The 26102-nt window shown below is 41.6% G+C and overlaps 3 protein-coding genes across 4 annotated transcripts; 2 read left to right on the forward strand and 1 right to left on the reverse strand.

The window, feature by feature from the left end:
* The first annotated feature begins 215 nt into the window (after positions 1-215).
* On the forward strand, positions 216-2931 carry LOC125007825 (tripartite motif-containing protein 16-like). The gene has a single exon (XM_047584668.1). It carries the CDS (start codon positions 316-318, stop codon positions 2110-2112), a length of 1797 nt encoding a protein of 598 aa, XP_047440624.1. The 5' UTR covers positions 216-315; the 3' UTR covers positions 2113-2931.
* LOC125007813 (broad substrate specificity ATP-binding cassette transporter ABCG2-like) lies at positions 2792-24408 on the reverse strand. 2 transcript variants are annotated; one of them, XM_047584655.1, is made up of 19 exons: positions 24365-24408; positions 20366-20453; positions 20167-20294; positions 16453-16512; positions 15782-15896; positions 15499-15651; positions 15254-15411; positions 14504-14606; positions 14355-14403; positions 14170-14268; positions 6420-6524; positions 5474-5622; positions 4663-4745; positions 4479-4568; positions 4213-4337; positions 3972-4126; positions 3529-3618; positions 3358-3434; positions 2792-3245 (listed from the first exon to the last, which is right to left on the reverse strand). In XM_047584655.1, the coding sequence occupies exons 2-19, from the start codon at positions 20420-20422 to the stop codon at positions 3098-3100; spliced, it is 1944 nt and encodes a 647-aa protein (XP_047440611.1). In that variant the 5' UTR covers positions 20423-20453; positions 24365-24408; the 3' UTR covers positions 2792-3097. The 2 variants fall into 2 exon arrangements, with proteins under 2 accessions (XP_047440611.1, XP_047440604.1); XM_047584648.1 differs by lacking the exon at positions 24365-24408 and adding an exon at positions 21419-21571.
* Positions 9055-11055, forward strand: LOC125007834 (tripartite motif-containing protein 16-like). Its single transcript, XM_047584677.1, has one exon. The coding sequence runs from the start codon at positions 9220-9222 to the stop codon at positions 10885-10887; it is 1668 nt and encodes a 555-aa protein (XP_047440633.1). The 5' UTR covers positions 9055-9219; the 3' UTR covers positions 10888-11055.
* Positions 24409-26102: the final 1694 nt, after the last annotated feature.

Raw genomic sequence — 26102 nt, forward strand, 5'->3', positions numbered from 1 at the left:
CTGAGGTTGCGTGACCAATGCAGCAGACAGGCCCAAACAGGACATTGCGCCCATGGTCAGTTATTTTATGCAGAATGTGCAAACTCTGAGGGTAAAATACATTGAAGCAGCACTGGATCAGTCATTCCCTTGGACACAGCTTTAGTTTACTCAGTCCATCATTATCAATCTTGTGTTTATTCACTGGTTTTCTATAAATACACTATTAGAACCTATTAAGTTTATGTGCTCTGCTGTAAAAAGGGTTAAACACAAAGTTTCAAACTCTTCCTGGAATGAGTCAACGTCTGATAACCACTCCCTGTTCCTTCTGCTATGAAAAACAACAGCTCCAGAAGAGTGAGAGCTGATTGGCTCCATTCACTGTCACATGTTGTTCAGATCAGAGCTCAGACTAGAGTCACTTCTAGGAAACAGAAACTCACTCTGTCGTCGACACTGAGAGGAGAAATGGAGCAGAAAGGAGTTCATCTGGACAGAGAAACCTTCTCTTGTTCCATCTGTCTGGATCTACTGAAGGATCCTGTGACTACTTCCTGTGGACACAGCTACTGCATGAACTGTATTAAAAGCCACTGGGATGAAGAAGACCAGAAGGGAATCTACAGCTGCCCTCAGTGCAGGAAGACTTTCATACCGAGGCCTGTCCTGGAGAAACACACCATGTTAGCAGAGTTAGTGGAGCAGCTGAAGAAGACTGGACTCCAAGCTGCTCCAGCTGATCACTGCTATGCTGGACCTGAAGATGTGGCCTGTGATGTCTGCACTGGGAGAAAGCGGAAAGCCTCCAAGTCCTGTCTGGTCTGTCTGGCCTCTTACTGTGAGAAACACCTCCAACCTCACTATGATGCAGCTCCATTCAAGAAACACAAGCTGGTGGAGCCCTCCAAGAAGCTCCAGGAGAACATCTGCTCTCGTCATGATGAGGTGATGAAGATTTTCTGTCGTACTGATCAGCAGATTATCTGTTATCTCTGCACAATGGATGAACATAAAGGCCATGAAACAGTCCCAGCTGCAGCAGAAAGGGCTGAGAAGCAGAAGGAGGTGGAGGTGATGCTACAGAAAAACCTGCAGGGAATCCAGGAGAGAAAGAAAGATGTGGAGCTGCTTAGACAGGAGCTGAAGGCCATCAAAGACTCTGCTGATAAAACAGTGAAGGACAGTAAGGAGATGTTCACTGAGATGATCCGTCTCCTCCAGAAAAGAAGCTCTGATGTGGAGCAGCTGGTCAGATCCCAGCAGGAAACTGAAGAGAGTCGAGTCAAAGATGTTGAGGAGAAGCTGGAGCAGCAGATCACTGAGCTGGAGAGGAAAGGCTCCGAGCTGAAGCAGCTCTTAAAGACAGAGGATCACAACCAGTTTCTACACAACTACCCCTCACTGCCACCACCCAGTGAGTCTACTCACTCATCCAGCATCAAGATTCGTCCTCTGAGGTACTTTAAGGACGTGAAAGCAGCTGTGACAGAGACCAGAGAGAAACTACAGGACATTCTGAGAGAGACATGGACAAACATTTCAGTGACAGTGACTGAAGTGGATGTTTTACTGCCACAACCAGAGCCAAAGACCAGAGATGAATTCTGGAAATATTCACGTGAAATCACACTGGATCCAAACACAGCAGACACAGAGCTGTTATTATCTGAGGGAAACAGAAAAGTCACATTTATGAATCAACCTCAGTCTTATTCTGATCATCCAGACAGATTTACTTTTTATTGTCAGGTCCTGAGTAGAGAGAGTCTGACTGGACGTTGTTACTGGGAGGTGGAGTGGAGAGGAGAAGGAGGAGTTGATGTCGCATACAAGAATATCAGCAGAGCAGGATATGAAAGTTCATTTGGATACAATGACAAATCTTGGTCATTAGATTGTGACACAGACAGTTATGAATTTTACTACAACAAAGTCTCAACTTCTGTCTCAGGTCCTGTTTCCTCCAGAGTAGGAGTGTACCTGGATCACAGAGCAGGTCTTCTGTCTTTCTACAGCGTCTCTGAAACCATGACTCTCCTCCACAGAGTCCAGACCACATTCACTCAGCCTCTCTATGCTGGACTTGGTCTTGGTTCTGGATCCACTGCTGAGTTGATTAAAGTGAAATAGACAGAAGTCTCTTCAGGGACAGTTGGTTAAAATGTGTCTTCTAGTCTCCAGGTGGTTTGGTCTCCATGGTTGTAGCTGAGAGCTCATTGTTGTGTCATGTCTTCACTGCTCAGAGATCAGCTGTCAATCACACTTTGTGGGCGGTACTTTGTCGTCTCCTGGTTTGTTGTTTGCTTGATGTTGGACTTTGTTTGGGTTTTCTCCTTCCTGTGTCTGTTTAGCCACGGAGGCTCTCACTGCTCACCATGACTTTGATTCACATAAACTGACATTTGTCCACATGACAATCTGAACTTGTCTGAGCTCTGAACGTCTCATCAACATTTGTGTTGATGTGTTTGTGTGTAGTTGTCGTTTGTCTTCCGCTGCATGGGCCTCAACAGAGAAACCAGCAGACCTTCCTTTATCACAGAGATTTAGTTACCAATCAATCATTAGTTGATTTTTATTTGCTGATATTCTGAGTCAAACTCACTGATTGTATAGAAAAGGTGAATGTTTCCATGATAATGTTGTTGTTTTTATCTTGTTCTCTTGTGTGTGGGGGCATTTAATAGGGAATATTCTGTCAATAAAAGCTGGATGAAAACTACACAGACAATTGTTGTAATTCCACCTGACGCTGGAAATATATTTAAATACATATATATGTTTAAAAATTAAAAAAACAGAGCAAACATCCAGAAAGGAAATTCATCATTTATTGCAAAAAGAAAACATAAATACAAAATTGTTGTATCTATGTGCCTCTAAACGGTAAAGTGCAAAAATCAGAGTAGAGTTTCTAGGAGTTATTAAAGTTCAGTGCAACAGTGTTGTGTAAAAAATAATTGAATAAATAATCAATAATGCCCATAAATCTGATTTTACAAACAGAGTTGGATTCCTCTGTTATATAAAACTGTCCTGAGTTGCTCATGAGCCGTTTCTCAGATTTTGTTACTATGGCAGTAAAGATGATGATGATGATGATGATGAAGAAGGTCTAGGTGAACTTCCTGATGAAGCGCAGTTTGAGATAAGCGATGGTGAGGAAGGAGACGGTCATGATGCCCAGAGCCATGTGGTTCTGCCAGAGGCCCCACGTGGAGTAGTCTACGCCCTGCTCCTCCAGAAACGCCTCCCCCGTGCAACTACGAATAAAATAATATAATATCATATAATATAAAATAATCCATATATAATGTGTGGTGGCGTCCAGAGCGTGGCGCCATGGCTACATCTGCATTAACTGTGTGAACTCACGCTGGTCCTGAAGGAATCGTTGTCCTGTTAAAGCCTTCACAGAACTTCAGACCAGTGAACTCATTGACCTGCAGAGCCTGAGGAGATCCAGACATAACACATAGATCATAGATCACATAACTCAGGATCACATAGATCAGGACAAGCCTTTAAGTCCAGGTGGGTACGTACGCTGAGGCCATATCTGGGTATACTCAGGTATTTCAACCAGGCCAACCAGCTGACGATGGACGGGAGATTAACCAGGAGCCCTGCAAAGATCTGCAACAGACACAAGGAGAAGGAGGAGTCAACGAAAGCAACGACAACGTGGAGACATCTTGGTCGTCTTCTTCTGCTCTGTCAATTCAGGACTGGACACCAACATGGAGGAGACACTTCTACACTCCTAGCCCATATGCTACATATCGTTAGCCTAATAGCATAATTGTCATGTTTGAACGTTTTCACAAAATAAGAAAAAAAATATATATGTCACAGAGTCTTTGTTTTTTTATTGACATTGTAACAGTTGGTCAAAAAATTACAATTATGCTAGGGGGCTAATGATATGCTAAAATAACCACAATCCCCTGCGGAGAGGAACATGTTGATAATGTGTGTGTGTGCGTCACCATCATGAAGACGCAGGTGATGGTCATGAAGATGTTGGCGATGGCGACCACCGTCTGGTCGGCTGAGATGGCCAGAGCCATGGAGGTGGCGGTGTAGGCCACCAGGGCCACAGTGAACATGAAGAGAAAGAAGGCCTCTACCGTGGGCTTCAGACCTAAGACATGGGTGAAAGACACGGAGGAGGTCACTTCACCCGTTTATGTCCACAGCCGTTAAAGACAGAGACAAAAAAGACGGCACCGATCATGAAGTAGGCCACGCAGCTGAAGACGATGGCAGGGATGGTCCTCAGCGTTATGATGTCAGAGAGCATCTTAGACAGGAAGTAGACGGACAGACGGTAGTAGCCACTGATGTACTCATGACTGTAGAGAGAAAAGACAATATTATATCTATCTATCTATCTATCTATCTATCTATCTATCTATCTATCTATCTATCTATCTATCTATCTATCTATCTATCTATCTATCTATCTATCTATCTCATCTGAGTGTTGAACCCACATGAAGAGTTTCCTCTCGGTGATGAAGAGTTCAGCAGACGACAAAGAGCTGAAACACTGATTGACGACGACGAAGAAGAGAGCGCCAACCCTGAGAACAACAACAATACCGTCAACATATCCGCACGCTTCTCCATCATATAGTCACTGTTACTGACTAAAGTCAAACCCACAAGTAACTATACCTGTTCTGTAGCCCGCTCTGGTCCTGTTGGACGTCAAAGAAAATGGCTCCTACAACCAGAGCGAGGAAGAGCGTCACTGCCACCTACACAAACACAATCACAGGACGGATTCGCAGTAGCTGTAGTGACTTTGACCATCAACCTAGGGATGTGCGTATGGATCCAGAAATATTAATACTTTTGATATAGACATGTGTTTTCATTACAATCGATCTTCACATTAAAATATCAACTTCCACAGGAAATATTTTACTTTTATGAATCTGTGATCAATTCTAAAAAAAAAAAAAGCCCTTAAATTCAGAGAGGCAGGCAACATCCATGTATATAGTGATAGTGATTGTCAAAGTTGAAGTTCTGTCAAGTTCTAACCTGAAAACCACTGTCTGTTCCAAAAACAATTACATCAAAGTCAGAGAGGTTGTCCTCATTTTCATTTTTGCTTGACAGATTATTTTTTTAAATGTGATTTACATTTTTCATAATTATATTCACGAATATTCATTCAAAGTCATTTTCATATACACAAGTAGATGTTGAAAAGTATTGATAGCGGTATTGGTATCTGTATGGGGCCTTGATATTGCTTGGTATCAGATCAAAAGGAAAAAGTAGTGGTATCACATATCCCTACCTCAAATTAGCCAGCACTGAATTTTCCCCAAAAATGTTTCTCCAGTTCCTCGTATGGCCACTAGAGGCTGTTCCACCTTCAAACTTCTTCTATATTTATTTTTTGTCTGCATGTGTCCTCATGGTTGAACGCCACAAGGTGTTGCAACGCCACGTTATAGCACTGAAATGCACTGACCTGAGCGATGGAGGTTTGAGGGTTGAGCAGGAGGTTGCGGAAGGTTCTCTTGAGAACCCATCTGAACTGCGTTAGGAAACTGGTGTTGTAGGTGATGGTTCTGGTCCGAGACGACGAGGAGGTCACTTCCTTCCCCTGAATTATCCTTTCTGAAAAAAACACAGAGCACGTCAAAGGTTCATATTAAATGCAAGTACGTATCTCCGTTTTTCTGCATCTTTCGTTCATGTTTTTTTTACTCACGGGGTGGCCTGCTGCAAAGAGCCAGAGATGGAAATTTGTGAACTCTACAAAGCTTACATCGCTGACTTAGCCATGAAGTTGTCGTTGTGTTGTACTGTGCAACAACAGACAAAGAGCGGCTTTGTCATGACGACGTGATTTTATGGTAATTTAGCATCTCTTTGTTTTGGTTTGTGGCCTGAACCAGACCAACATCCTCTACTGTCAATGTTTTTGTGGCAGAAAGTTGTTCTGGAGTCTCTCCATTGAGAATGTTAAGCTCATAGGACTTGGTGTTCCAATCCCTGAGAATAATCAGTACCTGATAAGAATTGTGTCTGGCTATGTCATGCTGGAACATTTAGCTTCTCTTTGTCTTGGTGGTTGAACTTTTCTGGAATGAAGCCCAAAGACCTAGAGGTTGGTGACCACAGGGTTGGAAGTCACTTTAATTGGCATCTACTGTTCTTTTAATGCTGTCTAAAGTTAGGATGCCGTCACCTCTGGCTGCATGTCGATACATCCTCTTTGTTTGCTTCATCTCTCAACAGCCTAAAATATCCTCTATGCGTGAAAAGTCATTTGTGCACTGAGTTAAAAATTTCTGTCAAGGAAACACTTATTCTTGGATCCTTGAAAGTCAGAGATAAACCTTTAAACTTTTATAGGGACTGTAATTCAAGGCTACTCCTGGACAAGGAGCATCAGTAGTTTTTGTACTCACCCAGCTCCGCTTTGGTCTCTTTGTAATAGTGGCTATTTCTGTACTCCTCCACCAGTTTGTCCTCAATCCCTCTCCTGGACAGAGACACTGAATCTGAATCTATATCTGGACAAAAAAAAGATGCATTCAGACTCATTCAGCCAGGACAAATTCAAGGCCTGATTAGATATACTGTATGTGCTCTTAGACCACTTCACACTGAGAGCTCAAATGGTCAGTGCTACTTAGGCTTAGGTGCCCGACACACTTTTTTACATAAAAATAGCTCAAAACATCAGTAAGTTTTTATACAAGTAGACTGTATTTCTGCATTTGTTTGTTCAGTGAACTCATTCTCCATTTGTTCCTGTCGGTAAGGTAAGTGAACCCTCTACTGTGACGCCCGTCCCAGAGAAACCTGGACAGCAGTTTGTGTGAGGAGGCTACAAAGGGCCTGCAGAAGTCCTGCCACCAGTGGCGTTTTGAAAAGGGTCTTAAATTCCAGGAGCCAGACTGTATGGACAAAGGACATGTGAGAGATGCCTTAAGCCTTTGTTTGCCAAGGTGACTCGGGGGCTGGATATGGCATAGGGGGATAAGGAATGTTTTGTTGTTGACAATGATGTTTTGTACATTGTGGCTGACAGTGTTAAGCGTCTTGTTGTTCCTGTGTCATGTCGGCCAATGATAATGCACCTGGCACACACTTTGCCTCGGGCAGGTCATCTTGATCGCAACAAAACCTATTTGCGCCTCTGTTTGCCCCTGCTGTGCTGCATTGTATTGTCCAGATGTTTTCCAGGGTTGGTGTTCCAGACAGGATCATAACCAACCAGGGGGCAACTTCACCTGCAGATTCCTGCAGCTCATCCATTGGCAGCTGGGGATTTTGGTGATCAAGACCACTCCGTATTACCCTCAGACGGACGGTTTGGTCAAGTGGTTCAACCAGACCCTTCCTGCTGTCCACGTACCGGGAGGTCCCTGATGCAATCTCGACCACCTCTCTGCGTCCAGTCCTGCCAAGTCCTGCCACCTGAGCTCCAGCAAGTCTCCAAGTTGTTCGCTGCAAACCCAGGGAAGACTGAACTGGTTGCGCACATTGTCTGCCTGAAAGAAGGGGCCAGTTCGACCGGGGCGCTTACCAGGTTCCACAACACCTGGTGGCAAAGCTAGTGAAGCAGGTGGAAGAGATGCAACACCTGGGTGTCTGAGTGGCGCAGCCAAGTGGTCATCCTGGTGAAGAAGGATGGCTCACTCCACATCTGCATCAACTTCAGGAAGCTCAACACGATGTCGGAGTTCAATGCCTAGCCGATGCCCCAGATCGACGATCTGCTGGAGAAGATTGGTCAGGCAATGTTCATCACCACTCTGGGCCTCTGCAAAGGCTACCAGCAGGTACCACTGGAAGCAGCCAGTCGCCCCTACACTGCATTCCAGACACCTGCCAGCCTCTTACAGTTCACGGTGATGACATTTGGCCTCCATGGAGCACCCGTCACTATGTCCTGTAGGGGTGTGAGGACTGCAGCGCTGCCTACCTCGTTGACGTGGTCATCTTCAGTGACTCCTGCAGCATCTGCAGCATTTGGAGCGAGTCCTTCGTCAGATCCAGCAGGTGGGCCTGACACCGAATCCTGCCAACTGCCAGTAGGCCGGGGAGGAAGTGAAGTACCTGGGTTACCGGCTTGAACAAAGTGAGGTCCAGCCACAGCTGCCCACGCCCTTGAACGAAGAAGGAGGTGAGATCCTTCTTGGGCTTGGCCGGCTGCTACCGGAGGTTTATCCTGCAGTTCGCCACCATTGCCACCCCATTGACAGCCCTCATGGCAAAGGACCAGAGGAACCCTGTTGCGTTGAACGATGACTGTGAGACAGCATTCTGGACCCTCAAGGCCTGCTTGTGTTCCTCTCCAGTGCCTCTGCAGTGGGACTGGGGGCAGTCCTGGCCCAAGGTGACCCTGGGGAAGAACAATCTGTGCTGTACCTGAGCCGCAAGCTGCTGCCATGGGAGACCAGGCCCTCCACTGTGGAGAAGGAGGTCCTGGCTATCAAATAGGCCCTGGAGAGCTTGAGGTACTATCTGCTGGGGAGGGAGTTTGACTTAGAGACCGATGACCGGGCTCTAACCTGGATGAACGCCATGAAAGACCAACCACAACAGCTGGTTCACCCGCTGGTACCTCTCTCTCCAGCCGTTCCAGTTCCAGATCCGACATTGAGCTGGCAAAACCAATGTTGTGGTAAATTATCTTTCCAAGATGTCACAAATTACAACCTCAGGGAGGAGGGGGATGTGATGAAACGTCTTTGAAAGCACCATCATTCCCCGTCCGGTGCTCTCTCTCTCTCCCTGAGCCAGAGAGTGCTGGTGTCCGGATGCACTCTTTGGTGCAAATAAAATTCACCACACATGTTTTTCAACTGAGCCATCATTTTCTCTTGTATCAAAATTAACTTGTGACAACCTATAAAATGTTTTAAATGTGCTCTGCTGTAAAAAGGGTGAAACACAAAGTTTCAAACTATTTCTCTTTCTGGAATAAGTCAGTGTCTGATAACCACTCCCTGTTCTTTGTGCTATGAAAAACAGCAGCTCCACTCATGTTTCCACATGTTTCCTCATGTTTTGTCACGTTTTCTTGTTCCCTCCCCTTTAGATCGCTACATTGAAGATGGGTGTAACCAACAGGTGGTGAAGAGTGAGAGCTGATTGGCTCCATTCACTGTAGAGTCACATGTTGTTCAGATCAGAGCACAGACTAGAGTCACTTCTAGGAAACAGAAACTCACTCGGTCGTCGACACTGAGAGCAGAAATGGAGCAGAAAGGAGTTCATCTGTACAGAGAAACTTTCTCTTGTACCATCTGTCTGGATCCTCTAAAGGATCCTGTGACTACTTCCTGTGGACACAGCTACTGCATGAAGTGTATTAAAAGACACTGGGATGGAGAAGACCAGAAGGGAATCTACAGCTGCCCTCAGTGCAGGAAGACTTTCAAACCGAGGCCTGTCCTGGAGAAAAACACCATGTTAGCAGAGTTAGTGGAGCAGCTGAAGAAGACTGGACTCCAAGCTGCTCCAGCTGATCACTGCTATGCTGGACCTGAAGATGTGGCCTGTGATGTCGGCACTGGGAGGAAGCTGAAAGCCTTCAAGTCCTGTCTGGTCTGTCTGGCCTCTTACTGTGAGAAACACCTCCAACCTCACTATGATGCAGCTCCATTAAAGAAACACAAGCTGGTGGAGCCCTCCAAGAAGCTCCAGGAGAACATCTGCTCTCGACATGATGAGGTGATGAAGATTTTCTGTCGTATTGATCAGCAGAGTATCTGTTATCTCTGCACAATGGATGAAAATAAAGGCCATGAAACAGTCCCAGCTGCAGCAGAAAGGACTGAGAAGCAGAAGGAGGTGGAGGTGATGCTACAAAACATCCTGCAGGGAATCCAGGAGAGAAAGAAAGATGTGGAGCTGCTTAGACAGGAGCTGAAGGCCATCAAAGACTCTGCTGATAAAACAGTGGAGGACAGTAAGGAGATCTTCACTGAGATGATCCGTCTCCTCCAGAAAAGAAGCTCTGATGTGGAGCAGCTGGTCAGATCCCAGCAGCAAACTGAAGAGAGTCGAGTCAAAGATATTGAGGAGAAGCTGGAGCAGCAGATCACTGAGCTGGAGAGGAAAGGCTCCGAGCTGAAGCAGCTCTTAAACACAGAGGATCACAACCAGTTTCTACACAACTACCCCTCACTACCACCACCCAGTGAGTCTACACACTCATCCAGCATCAAGATTCGTCCTCTGAGGTACTTTAAGGATGTGAAAGCAGCTGTGACAGAGACCAGAGAGAAACTACAGGACATTCTGAGAGAAACATGGACAAACATCTCAGTGACAGTGACTGAAGTGGATGTTTTACTGTCACAACCAGAGCCAAAGACCAGAGATGAATTCTGGAAATATTCACATGAAATCACACTGGATCCAAACACAGCAAACACAGAGCTGTTATTATCTGAGGGAAACAGAAAAGTAACATTAATGAATCAACCTCAGTCTTATTCTGATCATCCAAATAGATTCACTGATTATCCTCAGGTCCTGAGTAGAGAGAGTCTGACTGGACGTTGTTACTGGGAGGTGGAGTGGAGAGGAGGAGGAGCTGATGTAGCAGTCGCATACAAGAATATCAGCAGAGCAGGGGATGAAAGTTCATTTGGATACAATGACAAATCTTGGTCATTATTTTGTTACACAAACAGTTACATATTTTACTACAACGAAGACTCAACTTCTGTCTCAGGTCCTGTTTCCTCCAGAGTAGGAGTGTACCTGGATCACAGAGCAGGTCTTCTGTCTTTCTACAGCGTCTCTGAAACCATGACTCTCCTCCACAGAGTCCAGACCACATTCACTCAGCCTCTCTATGCTGGACTTTGTCCTCGTTATGATGGAGACACTGCTGAGTTGATTAAAGTCAAATAGACAGAAGTCTCTTCAGGGACAGTTGGTTAAAATGTGTCTTCTAGTCTCCAGGTGGTTTGGTCTCCATGGTTGTAGCTGAGAGCTCATTGTTGTGTCATGTCTTCACTGCTCAGAGACCAGCTGTCAATCACACTTTGTGGGCGGTACTTTGTCGTCTCCTGGTTTGTTGTTTGCTTGGTGTTGGACTTGGTGTTGTTTGGGTTTTCTCCTTCCTGTGTCTGTTTAGCCACGGAGGCTCTAACTGCTCACCATGACTTTGATTCACATAAACTGACATTTGTCCACATGACAATCTGAACGTGTCTGAGCTCTGAACGTCTCATCAACATTTGTGTTGATGTGTTTGTGTGTAGTTGTCGTTTGTCTTCCGCTGCATGGGCCTCAACAGAGAAACCAGCAGACCTTCCTTTATCACAGAGATTTAGTTACCAATCAATCATTAGTTGATTTTTATTTGCTGATATTCTGAGTCAAACTCACTGATTGTGTAGAAAAGGTGAATGTTTCCATGATAATGTTGTTGTTTTTATCTTGTTCTCTTGTGTGTGGGGGCATTTAACAGGGAATATTCTGTCAATAAAAGCTGGATGAAAACTACACAGACAATTGTTGGAATTTATAGTTGGACCTGACCCTTGAAATTTTTTGTTCCATTTTTATAATTACCTAACAGTAGAAAACACCCAAAAGCAATGATATCATGCAAAGAGATGCCATGTAAGAGCTTATAGAAAAAAATCATAAACTACGAATACCTCATTCACTACTCGATGCCGCTGTTGCATTTGTTATTAGTAGTATCACCATGATTTCACTAGATGGAGGCAAAGGACCAGACAAGGACCAGGGATCAGATTCTGCTATCGTGGTGATGGACTCAAAATGACCACAAAACGTGAAATATTAGGACAAAATAAGAAAAGGAAGCTTCTCTAGCTTCAAATAACAATGGAGTAGAGTTGAGCAGTTATGGAGGAAATTGTGCACAGATGGGGTCACCTCTACTTTAAATGCAAGGTATAAACTGATACAATTTAACTTCCTGCATCTGCTGTACCCCACATAAATTACATAAATACAACTCCAGTATATCAACTGTTTGTTTTAGTATTGCAGTGAAGTGGAAATCTGATGTCCACCTTCCAAAAAACTAAAGTGTGGTTTTCTGAGATCAATAGCTGTGTGCCCATAAAGAAAATAACTTACTGGATGCAGAAAAGTGGTAACACTTTTTACAAAGAACGGTCTCCTACAAAAGTATTGGAACAGCAAGGCAAATTCCCTTGTTTGCCTGCGACCCATCGACATCACCAAACTGTTACATTCTTCATTTGTGATACTATTCCAGGCTTTTACCGCAGCTTCTTTTTATTCTTGTTTTTTTTCGGGTGTTTCTCCTTTAAGTCTCCTCTTCAGGAGGTGAAATGCTGCTCAGTTGGGTTAAGGTCAGGTGATTGCCTTTGCTAGTTTAAAACCTTCCACTTGTTTCCCCTGATGAAGTCCTTTGTTTTGTTGGCAGTGTGCTTTGGGTCATTGTCCTGCTGCTTGATAAAATTCCTCCCGATTAGTTTAGATGCATTTCTCTGTAAATTGGCAGACAAAATGTTTCTGTACACTTCAGAATTCATTCTGCTGTTACCATCATCAGTTACATCATCAATAAATATTAATGAGCCGGTTCCAGAATCGAACATGCACGTCCAAGCCATGACATTACCTCGACCATGCTTCACAGATGAGCCTATATGCTCCGGATCATGAGCAGTTCCTTTCTTTCTCCACACTTTGGCCTTTTCATCACTGTGGTTAAGATTAATCTTGGTCTCATCAGTCCATAAGATTGTGTTCCAGAACTTTTGTGGCTCATCTCTGTACTTCTTTGCAAATTTCAATCTGGCCTTCCAATTCTTACTACTGATGAGTGTTTTGCATCTTTTGGTATGACCTCTAGATTTCTGCTCTCGGAGTCTTCTTCAAACAGTGGATTGAGATACCTTCACCCCTGCACTGTGGAGGTCATTGGTGATGTCACTTACTGATGTTTTGGGGTTTTTCTTCACAGCTCTCACAATATTTCTGTCATCAGCTGCTGTTGTTTTTCTCGGCCGACCTTTTTGACGTCTGTTGCTCAGTTCAGCAGTAATTTCTTTCTTCCACATTCCAAATTGCTGTGCTTGCTTTGCCCAAAGTTTGTCCAGTGGCTCTGATTGAGTTTCCTTCTCGCTTTTCTCCCATAGACAGCTCTCTGGTCTCATGTTGGTTTATCCTCTTTAACAAGAAATGCATACTTTACAGGTTTCAACCCAGGCCAAAAAGTAGACTAGTCATGCAGAGCTATTTGATGTTTGAACAATCAACCTTAAAGGCAACACCTGGGCAACAAGAAACACCTGTCAGTCACATGTTCCAATAGTGCAATATTTGCTCACTGGAAAAACGGATGGGTTCAAACAAAGGGTGGTAAGTCCCACGTTGTTTAACACATCAAGATGTAAATACCTGAAAAAATAAAAGCTGACATTCTGAACTCGTCTCATACTCATCTTTTGATCTTGAACCCAAATGTCTTCAGTGAACAACAAAAATAAGGGAATGTGCTTTGCTGTTCCAATACTTTTGGAGGGGACTGTATGGCAGCCATTTTTATTTTATATGGAAAATCTACCAGCACACCAGATTGACTGATCTAACCTGTGTTTGAACGTGACTTGGCATGGTCTATGTTTCTCTTAGTGATGCTAACTTTTGTCTCTCTCTGTATCTTTGATTACTGTATAACATGTTTTTTTCCCCTTTTTCTTTATTGTTTTATTACTATTATTTTTTATTAATTCTTTGTATTTTTTTTATTTTATCGTTATCTGTTGTCATGTCATTGTGAGTTTACTTTATTTTTCCTTGATTTGATTGTGTCTGGTCAGTATATAACTGTAACTGTTCATGAAAAAGTTAAAAATAAAATATTATAAAAAAAAAAAAACAATGGAGTGGAACGGATTATCTATTCTGTGGCCTTACATTTTAACGTATGTAAAAGTTAGTGCAACAATAAATAAATAAATTATTCTTATTGTCCTTCAGGGGGAAATTCCATCTCTGCATTGTGACCCATCCATTTGTTCAAACAGTAATATGTACAGCTGGAGCAGTGTGCTGCAGCCTCAGGTGGGCCATGCCCGGGGAGCAAATTGGGAGGAAATATAGTCATAGTCATGGTTTTTATAGTGTGGTTTCCTATTTTTACTTTTACTGCTTGTACTCAGATAAAACAAATACACATACCTTCTCCATCCAGGCTGTTGAGGGCGACGGCGGTCGAGTCTCCATTAATGACGTCCAAGAAGAAGTCTGCAGGGTTGTTGTGGGCCTCACAGGTGTATCCTGGGAAACGGTTTCCAAACTAAGTCACGAGTCATCTTTATATCACGTTGTACGATGTTACACTGAAGTTTAACTCATATTCCTACCAATGTCTGAGAAGTACTCAAGTGCTGACTGTGCTGGACCGTGGTAAACCTGGTCATTTTCATTATGGCAAAAACAAGAGTTAATATAATAAACATATTATGTTACATCTGGTGAAAATGTTCAATAAGCAGCAGGTGACTGGATTGACCTGTTTGCCGTTGACAAGCAGGGTGAGGCTGTCAAACAGGCGGTAGATGCTGTATCGAGGTTGATGGATGGAGAGGATGATGGTGCGACCATTGTTTGCCATCCTGCAGAAACGAAGAAAAAAAAGCAGGGATTTATCACACAGCAGAAACAAAACAGCACAAAACATTCTCGTATTTGTCAGTTTCAAGTACAAATGAGTCTTTGTGAAACAAGCATAAACTCCAAACAATACAAAACATCACCTAACCTTATGTTGGAAAACAAATAATTCTTCAAATAAGATAATAATTCTTGACATCTAATAAAAACAATGATTCTGTCACATACAGTTAGTTAGTTATGGAGTTCCACAGGGTTCTGTGCTAGTACTCCTACTTTTCAAAACATCGGTGCATCCCTTAACCAGTATTATTGGCAAATACTGTCAAAGCTCATGAATTTGGAAATAAAATCATGAACACGGTAAAGACAAATGTATTTGAAGACAGCAACATAAACTTTTTCATTGCATAATGTGCATTTTGTTAGAAAATATCCAATCAACCTTTTTCTCATTTTGTCCATTTCCTGTTTTGTTTCTGAATTTCTAGATTAAAATCTGATCTTCTAAATTAAGCCAACTATCCAGTGAAGAAAATCAGGTGTTTTCTATGTTGACAAGCAAAACAATGTCTCAGCTGTGTAGAAATCATTAGTATTTGCTCAGATTATATTGAGGAAGTGGGGATGTTTTGGCTGGGGTGTTCACCTCTTCAGCAGGAGTAGCACAGAGTTAGCTGTGCTGGCGTCGAGACCCGTGGTCGGTTCGTCCAGGAAGAGGACGGGCGGGTCAATGATCAGCTCCATACCGATGTTCGTCCTCTTCCTCTCGCCTCCAGAGACTCCGCGAATTAACTGAGTGCCCACCTGCATACACCGTTCAGCATTTCTGTCTTTTCTTATTGTTTTACTTTATTTGTTGTTCCTTTTTTATATATTTTTTATCTTCCTCACCTTGGAGTCAGCCACTCGACCCAGCCCCAGCTCCTGAATCAGTTTGTCGACTTTCTGCTCTTTCTCCTTCTGAGAGATGGTCGATGGGAGACGCAGTGCTGCAGAGAAGGTGAAGTTTTCTCTGACCGTCAAAGTTCCCATCACCACGTCATCCTGCCAAAAACAAAGCTTCTTGAAACCACGAAAACGACAATATTCACCAAAGCTGCTTGGTGACCTTTGCATGAGCTGATCTCATTGTCTCTTCCAGGAAACATTCCTGAATCTCAGGTGGTTTACCTACCTGCACCACGTATCCGGACAGACACTTAAAGTTTGGAGGCTGATGGGCTCCGTCAATCAGGACTTCTCCAGACAGACCTGCAGGGTCCTTCCTTGCTGCCAAAACATCCAGGAACCTGAACGAAAAGTATCTCCCTGTAACAAATCTGGCTTCAGTGAGGGTTAAATAGTCTGTGGTCAAGTTTCACTTTGTCCAAACGGAACCTTTCTAATAAAATATTTACTCAAAGCACAACTGTCTTGTACCAGTGAGTGATTTTTGTTTAGTTGTTTGTTTTACTGGCCATAAAGATCAGAAACATGAAGCCATGAAGATCAGAAACATGAGGATGCACAGATCTAGTGACATGCTATTTAGTAGTAGCTGAAGTGTAGGTAGTAGGTAGTAAGTGAAGGAGGAGCGTAGAGGACTGGTGCATCATTAGAAGTCCCCTACACCTATGGCAGCATAACTACTAGGACAACAAATGTACTGAGGAAAACTAAACAGATGTCTTTTCCATGAGACACAAACTTCCTTTGTGCATAAATGACGCTTGTTGCTGCTTGTTTTCTGGGAAAGCTGGTAAAAACTAAATATGAATGGATACGTGACTTTTACTTTCACGCCTCTTTGCTTCTGACGTTTTTTTTTTTTTTTTTTTTTTTTTATATCATATCTGCAACACTCACGATGACTTGCCACTCCCTGTTGCTCCCATGATGGCGTTCAGACCGGGCTTCATGAGTCCACTGAAAAAGACAGAAAAAACTGTTATTTTTGTGTCTGTGTCACATGGTGCCAGTCAGATTTCACATGTATGGTATAATACACGGGGTGTATGAATCTGCTGAGAGCAACAAGTTAAACCAGGCGTTCATTGATGAGCTGCTGGCTTTTTCACAGAGGATCGGTTTAAAATGACGCAGCAGTTTCAGTTCCGAGTTCAGTGGCCACGTTGAGGTATTTTTCAGGAACAGAAACGTTTTCCTGTTCCTTTCTGTGACCTCAGAACGTTGTGACAGTTTTTATTTTCAGGTTGTTTTTTTCCCTGAGTCATGTTTCAGGGCATTTGCTGACAAACGTCAAACACTATAACCGTGACACTGCAGTTTCTTTGTCTTTCCGTCCGTCCTTCATTTTTGGTTTTCCAAGAAGAGATGAGAATCCAAAGAGACGGCGTCTTCCCGTCCAACATCCGTCAGGTCATCAGTTGGCCAACCTTGGTTTTGCAATCTAATGTAGTTTGATTTATCTATGAGTTATTACACGAAGATGACCTCTCCCTGTCCAAAGTCAGACACTCAGCAGATCTCATAAAACATGACGCTGCAGATTTGTTCGGATTTCAACACAAAGGAAATTGACCTTTCTTTCCTTGTCCTTCTTTTCATGACTGACAAATATTTTCCTTAATTAGACTTTCATTTTCAGCCTCCTGTCTACAATTTGTCTCTTTCATTCCATGTATTTTCTATTTCATCTTTTTTTCCAGCTTTCTTCTTTCCCTTCTTACTATCCTTTTGTTCTCTACCTATTTTTTTAAAGATGATTTTCTATTTTAATGTCATTCGGCACATTTATTCACATTTACTTCCTTTATGTATTAGATTTTCCACATTTCTCTTTTTATTTTTCTCCCTAAATCATTTTCATCATAGTTTAGAGTCTTTTGCCAACATTTGTCTTTATTTTCATTTTTTTCTCTCCTCATCTTTCTACGACTTGAAATAGGGTATTTCCTTCTTTTGCTATTCATGTCTTTAGCTGTTTCCAAGTTTTCTTTTCCTTCTTTTAAAAAATTGCTGAATTACTGTGGTGAACTTTTAAAAATTTAAAGCTTAACATGGCCTCTGCATTTGATCATAGTTTATTTAACATGTGTAACTGGAAACAATATTGACACCATACCATTGGTAGTTAAAAATTAACACTATGAGAACGTTGGTTAGTGTTGCGAAGTGTTAAATTTTAACTATAAGACACGTTTGGAGGGTGAACTGTTGATTGGTGAATGCTGATTTTGTGTAATCTTATAAAAACGTACTCATGGGCTCAGTAACAAAATGTCTTTGATTATCCCCGTATCTCATATTTAAAATTATGCTTCCGGCCTCTTTCTGATAACACAGAAACGTGCAGAGGCAGTTTGTGACATTTCAGTTTTGGCATAAGTTTTATAACATGGTTATAAAACTTGATTTAAATGCCGCTTCTAAAAGACACGTGTAAACTCACTCCAAGAATCGTTAATGAACATGGCTCCTCTCTTATGTGAACTCATCCTAGACTCTCAACCTTGTCAATGATTACACACCTTGAACCTGAATTAGCAGAGATACCAGCCGCTATAAACTCAAACAAACACACACACATGCTGCACTTTGACCGACTGTACATTTCATAACATTTATATGTAATGACGGACTTTGGTCGTTAGTAGTCAGATGCTGGTGTTACAGAATCTCAATAATCCACGTGAACTCTTGAACTCGTGAATGTTTTTGCTCTTGAATAATTTTCTTTTTGATTTTCCACTGATATAACTAAATAATTAAAGAGAGTAAAAGTCTTAAATACTTTGGCATGGATTAAAACGTTTTAGTTTAGTGTGTTAGCATGCTAACATTGCTAATGTGTTTAATAATTGTGGAAAAGGTTTAAGGTCAATCAACAGGTCACCATAGCTAAGTGACGTGCATCTTCACGAGGGCATGAACATCTGTAGCAAGCTTTACGGCAACTCATCTGATAGTTGCTGAGACCTATCAATCTCTAAATTCTAACCTCACTAGTAAGATAGCATCTTGAAATTTAACCTCACAATTAAGCAAAAGTCATACGGTCAGACATCCGTCCTCTGGGAGCACACATCAGTTTAACAATTGAAACTGAAAATCTTCAGGGTTTACCCACAAGGATGAGCTAGCTGAAATGCCAAAGGGTTTCCAATGTTGCTGAAATTCATCTGTTAAAGTTAAGATAGCTGCAAAGCTAAAGTTCTGCAAATGTCCACAGAAACTCAACCTCTGAAACCTGGAACCACGAATACCTTTAGCAAACTTTATCGCAATTAATAGCAATTTTACACAAAATCTCAAGGGTTTTCACCTCAAAGTTGTTGCACCTAGCTGAATATGTGAAGCAAACCTCTTGGCAAAGTGTCTTCTTGGCAAAATTAACTTAATTATTAAAGAAAAAAAAAAAAAAAAAAACACTTCTGGGAACCATGACTTTCTGTTACAAGCTGAATCAATTCTTGAGATATTTCAGTTTCCAAACGCTTGCATGGCTATTTTCAAATCGTATCTATATTTGTTAAAGTTACTAGAATCCACGAGACTTTAACACCTTCAGCTTTCTCACAAAGCCAAGCCTCATAGTAAGTGAGGCAGTCCAGCATCCTGCCACCGCGCCTGTTTGTTGGTTTAAGCCCAAACTCATTGTCCTTTCACAGGCCTCAGTACATGTCACAGAGGTAAAGTGGAAGCTAGTCTCCTGGACAAAGCAAACTTCCTTCCTTTGCCTCCAAACGTTTGGCAGTGTTTGATCCAAGCAGGCCTTGATCGGATCACGTTTGCCTCCCAGGTGGGCTCCTGGGGCACGTAGACAAACAAACGCACAATTAATGTAGGGCTGAAGCATCTTTGTGTTTGGGAACGTGGAAAACGGATTTCTGGAATTGAATATGCAGATGTTAAACCGGTAGTTCTGCTCCAAGTTTTGTTTATTTGAACGGAATCGCAAGGTTTATTTTGTGGGATGAAATAAATACGAGCTAACAGTTTCTGTTGACGTTAACTGGAATTCACACTTGGCGTATAATGTGTCATCTGGTCTAGGGTGACCCGATATGAGTTTGTGAAAAAGAAGAGCCTTCAGCATGTTAGGGAAATGCAAAAAGCGCAAATTTGATATAAAGTATAAAGTTTGAGGCGCTAGTAGAACAAACAAAGTTTGACGCATATTTAGGTCTCAAAAAGAGGACACGTCGGGAAAAAGTGGGCACCCGGTCTCCCTGTCTGCCTGTCTGGAGCAAGCTTGCCCTTCACATTTGCTTTGAGGGACCACTTGTGATCAGATCTCAGTTCCATGCTTCATATCCAAACAGAAAACCTACATTACGTTTACTTACATGCCTTTCCAGACTCAAAGACTTTTAATAAAAGGGTCACTGACAAAGACATTTATGCAGAAGTAGGACACCATAGTCAGAAAACACAACAGATAATTAAATTTAACCTCAGGATGTAGTTAGCTTAAAAGTTCAGTGATCAAAGTTAAAAAAGTGTCGCTCAGTGTTATGCTAATAACTTATTCATCGTTAGCAAGTTTACTCTTCAAGGACATCATTGGCGACACACAACATTTGTCTCGGGACTACACGCACACAGTGTCGTACTCACTTGAGGTCGATGAGGATGTCCTTGGTCGTAGCCTTTTTACAGCAAAGAAAACTTCCTCCCTGGTTCACTTTGTAGTGAATATTGTGGAAACTGACGGTGGCACCGTGCGAGCCACGAAAACCTGCCGACTGCAAAGAAGTTAAACACCCGGACCTGACAAACATCTTTCCAAAACATTCACATCCAGAGGGGAAGGTACCTTAAGTTTGGACGTGCCGTTCAACCCAGCGTCCGTCATCTCGTGGCTGTTTGACATCTTTTACCTCGCTCCTCCTGAACGCAAAATCCTGAACAAACAGTTTACCCTCATTAATACCAAATTAGAAATTTATATATTTTGCGATTTATATATATCAATATATATATATATGAAATAAAGCACAACTAAATGTGAGCTAAGTAGCCACAGCTGGCAGCAGCTAAAACTGAAAAACTAAATAAAATAAATTCTGAGATCTTAGCATCTTGTTAAATCACCTCTCAAAAAGTTTAACACATAAAGGACTAAATTACAACCTAGCTTAATGAATGCACAGCTAACAATTAGCATACCCATCTAACTAATACAATCAAACTGTAATTTTGTCTGCTCTAAACTTTGCATATGTTACTGTTAGCAAACCTAGCTAACTATCCAAGTAAGATTAAACTGTGGCTTTGTTTAATGTTAGCACAGTCTAGTTAGCATATGTTTAGCATATGTTTTTGAGACCACCTGGACCAGAAGCCTTAAACAGTGACACCAAGGCCGATTATGACGTGCGACCAAAAGCGTCAGAAGCGCTAGTAAATGTGGTTAGATTTAGTCTTTCCCCAACAATGAAACTGCTCACGTTTCCCATTTTTAGCAAGAAGACATTTGTCAATCGCCCAACAAACTTCACACTTTCATCATCAGGTTCAGGCACAAAAAACTCTTGAAATTTGAAAAGCTTGCAGACGTGACTGACAATAACTCACAATAACAAAACTGCTTTTCACTCTGGAACCAGAAAGTTTAAACGATGTCTGGTTGCTTGCAGTTTGCAGTTAATCAAATTAAAATGTCCCAAACCCATGTGAGACTACTTTATACGTAATGTCCCCGGCCAGCGGGGCCAAGTTCCCTGCATCAGCAGCTAAATCAAATTTTCCTTTTCTAAAAATAAAGCTGTGAACTTGCGTTACTTGAACGGAGCAGAAGCAACAGACGACTGTAGATTGATCATTGTACAAAAAAACTAAAGACACAGACGACGACAAGAGATCTCACCTATTGAAGCAACACACACACACAAAAAAAAAATCTAAAGAAGTCTGCAGCCGTTGACGGACGTCCAGTCCACAGGATGCTGACCGGGAGAGATTGAGATGTGTGTTTGACAGAGTGCAGCCGTTTGTTTAGTTCACTGTGTGTGCGGTGAGCCCAGTTATATGACGGAAGGCGTGATAAGGGAAGTAGGCAGAAGGGCAGAAGCAGTTTATACAACTCTCTCTACTCTGGTGATGAAATCCGTCGATAAGTGCAAAGAAAAGTAAAAAAATAAGAAAAAAGAGGTAGTGCCATTTTTAAAAAAGATGCAGTGTCATATATATTAGAGGCTTCTTATGACTGATGTTTGGTTGTGTACATAGCGTTGTTGTATACTTTGTTGTTTGACACAGTTGACACTTTGGGTTTAGCAATTTAAAAGGAAGAAGAAGGAGACTTTTGAGTGTTTTTGTGTGATTTTCTGCAGCATACAGATACTGTGGTATCACCGTCATGATAATCCTCTTATTTTTATTTATTTTTTTTACATAATATGTTGGAAGGCGTTTAACCGAAGGTAATGAACTCAATGTTCCCAGATGGGCTCTGCGTTGTCACGTTGCCCTGGTGAAGTTACTATTACTGTGGTCCAAATCCAACTAAGACATAAAGACATAAAACTTTTTATTACATTCTCTAAGTGTAAGAAATGACAGTAAAAAAAAACATATAATCAGCAAAAAATGCAGTTCCGCAAATGCCCACTAGATGCTGGCTTCAAAACATGAGTCAATGCTAACAGAATTTCTCTGATTTTTTCTCAGCTATGCAGCAGAAATAAACTTTTAATACACTGCATAGGGAGATTTTTTCTCTCAGTTTCTAAATGAACTAAACATCCTGATTTAGAGCTAGACTGTTATATCAGAACACATTCACTGGTGTGCCTAATGTTTTGGCAAGAGAGCGGACTCATTAACCTAAATCTACAGCAGACACTCTGCTGGTTGTTAGTCGCTTATCTCGATTTTCTCATGTTGCATTATTACAACCTCTGACCAACTTTGGTGACCACGCCTGCTCGTGTCTTTCCAGACGAAGACATTTGTGCATGACAGACAGAAATATGACACTTAAATAAAAAAGATAAGAAGAAAACAGTTGGAACAAAAGTCTAACCTCATAACTTAACTAGCTTAAAAGTCCAATCATCAAAGACACAGGCGTCCATCCCTGGGCAGCTTGAATATCTGGAGTAAATATATATCATATATGTTATATAAACTGCTTTGTTATTTGGGGAGCAGTATATTGTGCAAACAATGGTTTCAATGGGCTCAAAACCATCTACTGCTGTTTCAGAACCATGCACTAGAGATCGACCAATATAGATTTTTTAAGCTCGATAGTTTTTGATACCTCTGCTCCGATACTCAACATATTGAAGGTCAGAGCAACAATAACAACTCCTATTTAACAACAACAAAAACAACAGTAAAAGTTGCAAAAAAAATAAAAATGAATAACCAAAAGAAAAACTTTTCTTTTTTAAACTCTTATTTTTGCATGTGCCTGTAAGTACCACCATTTTCCAGCTTCCAGCTGCATACTCTCTGCTAGCGGGGGAGGGGTAATGTATGGGCTGTACGGTCCTCAGTGTCTCCAGCAGCACAGGGCTGCCTGTGGATGCGCCTGTCTGGAAATCTGGCCGGGCCGACTGATCACTCGATCTCTAATGAGCACCTCTAGTGTACCTAATGTTTTGGCATGAGAGTGGACTCATTACCTGCAGACAATCTTGATTATCCCAATGTTGAGTCTCGTCAGAAAGTAGGCCCACCTACACCTGAGGGATGAAGGACACTTCTTTGAAAACAACAAATCTTAGCCAGAGGAATAAAGGACCCTCTCTAAACAGAGGAGGTGGACCTGCCATCCATTTACAATACAGCCCTGACAGATGTTCCTATTTAAACCTCAAACTTCCCACCAAACCCTTAGACCTGAAGAAGCTACTTGGATGAAACATCTTCAAGAAACTCTACATGTCCAGTCGCCTTTTTAAACCCTTTTTGGATATGTATCATTAGAAACTGAAGAAAGACAAAACACAGACTAGAAAGTTTTACATGGCTTTTAAAAAGAAGAAAGTGAATAATTCTGCGGGACCAAGAAGCTGAAAAAGTCAAAAATGCAGTCCCCCAAATGTCCACTAGAGGCCCCATAGACCTCCATGTTAATACGTTACAGCAGAAGTGAATTTGTTTACTGCCTGATACAAAAATAACAATAATAAAAATCTCTGAAGCTTATCTTATTTTTCAATGAACACACTCGTTTGTATTTGATAAAGGATTGAAGGTACAAATCAGGGCTGTGGCTAATGTTGAGTGAGGTGTCCTCAAATGTTGCTAGCTGTCTTTAGCCTCAGCTCCACTCATGTTCCACCTACACTACCAGTCAAAATGAGAAAGTGCGTCCAAACTTTAGACTGGTGGTGTAATTTGACCATTTTTGTTGTTTTTTTTCTTTGAGTTACGTGGGGTCAAGCATTGCCAAGATGGCGGCCATGGTAAACAGTGCACTGAGCATCCAAAAAGAGATACACATATTCCTTTTATGTGTATCAACCAAAACACGCTCCATAATAAAACCTAAATGCTACCAGGGTCGTATTTGAATAAAAACTGATTTAGGCTAAGGTGTCTGCCAGCATGTTTTGGATACTTTTTTTATTTTTTTTATTCCTTAAACTTCCAGTCAAAGTGTTAATTCATGAGGAAATGAGGCACCATGTATTCTGCTCCCTCTCTTTAAGGGAACAGAGAAAAGGCATTTTTCAAAGCCAAGCAAAAAAAAAAAAAAAAAAAAAAAGGATTAACAGATGTCTTCGATGAAGACATGACTCAGCCTGTAGGAATGAAGCACTGTCTCAATGATATTTGAAAGGCAACAGAAAGCTCTCACCGTCACTGTGTGGAGTCCTCGCTGCAGGTCACACTGGTGGACGATTAAATAATCACCACAGAGCGCCGCGGTCTGGAAACACAACGACACTGACTTAGATTTATAGTCGACTTGGTGATAAAATCTGAGCAAATGCTTTGGTCGTCTACAACAGGATGTGATTGTGCTCAGGCAAACGTGAAGACAGCCTGGTCCTGTGTTTGGGTCCTTTCAGTGTAGTATTATATTTATCTCACCCCTTATTCACAGATTTATGTTTTGCAGAGAAATCTCATAAAATGTATTTTATAAATTTGTTTTTTTTCTCTTTCTTAACATTTTAATCTGTTTTTGAGAATTCTAAACTTTTCTTGACATACCCAGACGGTGTCATAATTCTTATTATTATTACTAGATTAATCTGTTCAATGTTCAATGGGACACTTTTTACAATCTTAAGCAAAGGGGAACAGTCGTCTTCAATCTGTATGACTCTCTGTGGATTATTTGTGGCTTCCAGACTCTTTACAGATGGTTGTTGAGATGAAACAACGAAGATATAATACAGGCACGAATGTGCTGAGAAGTCTAAGAATAAATTCAGTTGATGCAAAGACCGAAGCTACTGTGACATCAGATTGTTGAGTTTCAGCTGCAGTGCAAAACAAAAAAAGAGATCAAACTGACCCATGTGGTGCGCTGCAGCAGCCCCCTCTGGTGGTCAAACTTTGCCGGTGCACGTCTGAGACCAGCAGCTCCGGCTTGCAGGGTTTGGAGGTCAGATGTGACACAGCCTCAAGTGATCAGTACAATTTTTGGCAGTCACCGTTGCTTCAGTTGCTCCTTGGTTTTACAAGTAACTGAGTTAGATTACAAGTTACAAGTGGTTTTGTCAATACTCACTTCATTGGAAGGGCATTTTTAACAGCTTTAACTTAAAAACATATTTCCTCACAAAAAAAAAAACGTCTCCAGCTTATTGGTTTTGCACCAAAGTCCGACTTTTGTGTCGTTTGTGCTGTGACTCCGAATGTTACTCCTAATTCGATGTCGTGTTGTTGAAGCTAACACAGAGTCAAAATAGTGGCTGTATTTCCAGTCGTAAAACGCTCACCTCTCTCCTCCCTCCATTGTCGTTTACCACGGAGTGAGTTGTCCTCAAGCCAAAAACGTGACTCCCGCAAAAATTATGTATAATGTATATTTATAAGTAGTTTAAAATTAATAGAGAACACATATAGTACGTAGGGGGTCCCTGCTTAAACTCTTCAACATGTTTGAGGCCCATGGCCTGAAGACGCTGAAGATCCCTGATCTAAAACCTTTGATAAATATCAGTGGTACAATTTCACAAGTGTTTATTTTAGTAAAAGGCAACTAGTTTGTTCGTCTCACACCACGAATACTTACACTAACAAAGAGTAATAGTTTCATTATGTTGACATCACTTGAATGAAATACAACTCTAGTTTTTGACAAAAATAGTTGAATAAAAGAAAAACAACATCTTTGTCTTAAATCTAAGTGCTGTCCTTTAGTAGCACTGAACATCCTGTGGTGTGTCTTGAAAAATCTTACAAATCTGTGGAATATTGTATCACAAATACTAAACAATCCTTACTCATTTTGAGTTAATATAATTGGTATAATTTGGGGAAAAAAGTCGTTTTGAATAGATGTCGACAAAGGTTTAGTGAAAGAATTCACAAAGTTTTATTTTTTCTACTTTTTATTTTTCAACTACCCAATTATTTCAATA

This window comes from Mugil cephalus, chromosome 1 (genome assembly GCF_022458985.1).
Source record: "Mugil cephalus isolate CIBA_MC_2020 chromosome 1, CIBA_Mcephalus_1.1, whole genome shotgun sequence".
NCBI classification, from domain to species: Eukaryota; Metazoa; Chordata; class Actinopteri; order Mugiliformes; family Mugilidae; genus Mugil; species Mugil cephalus.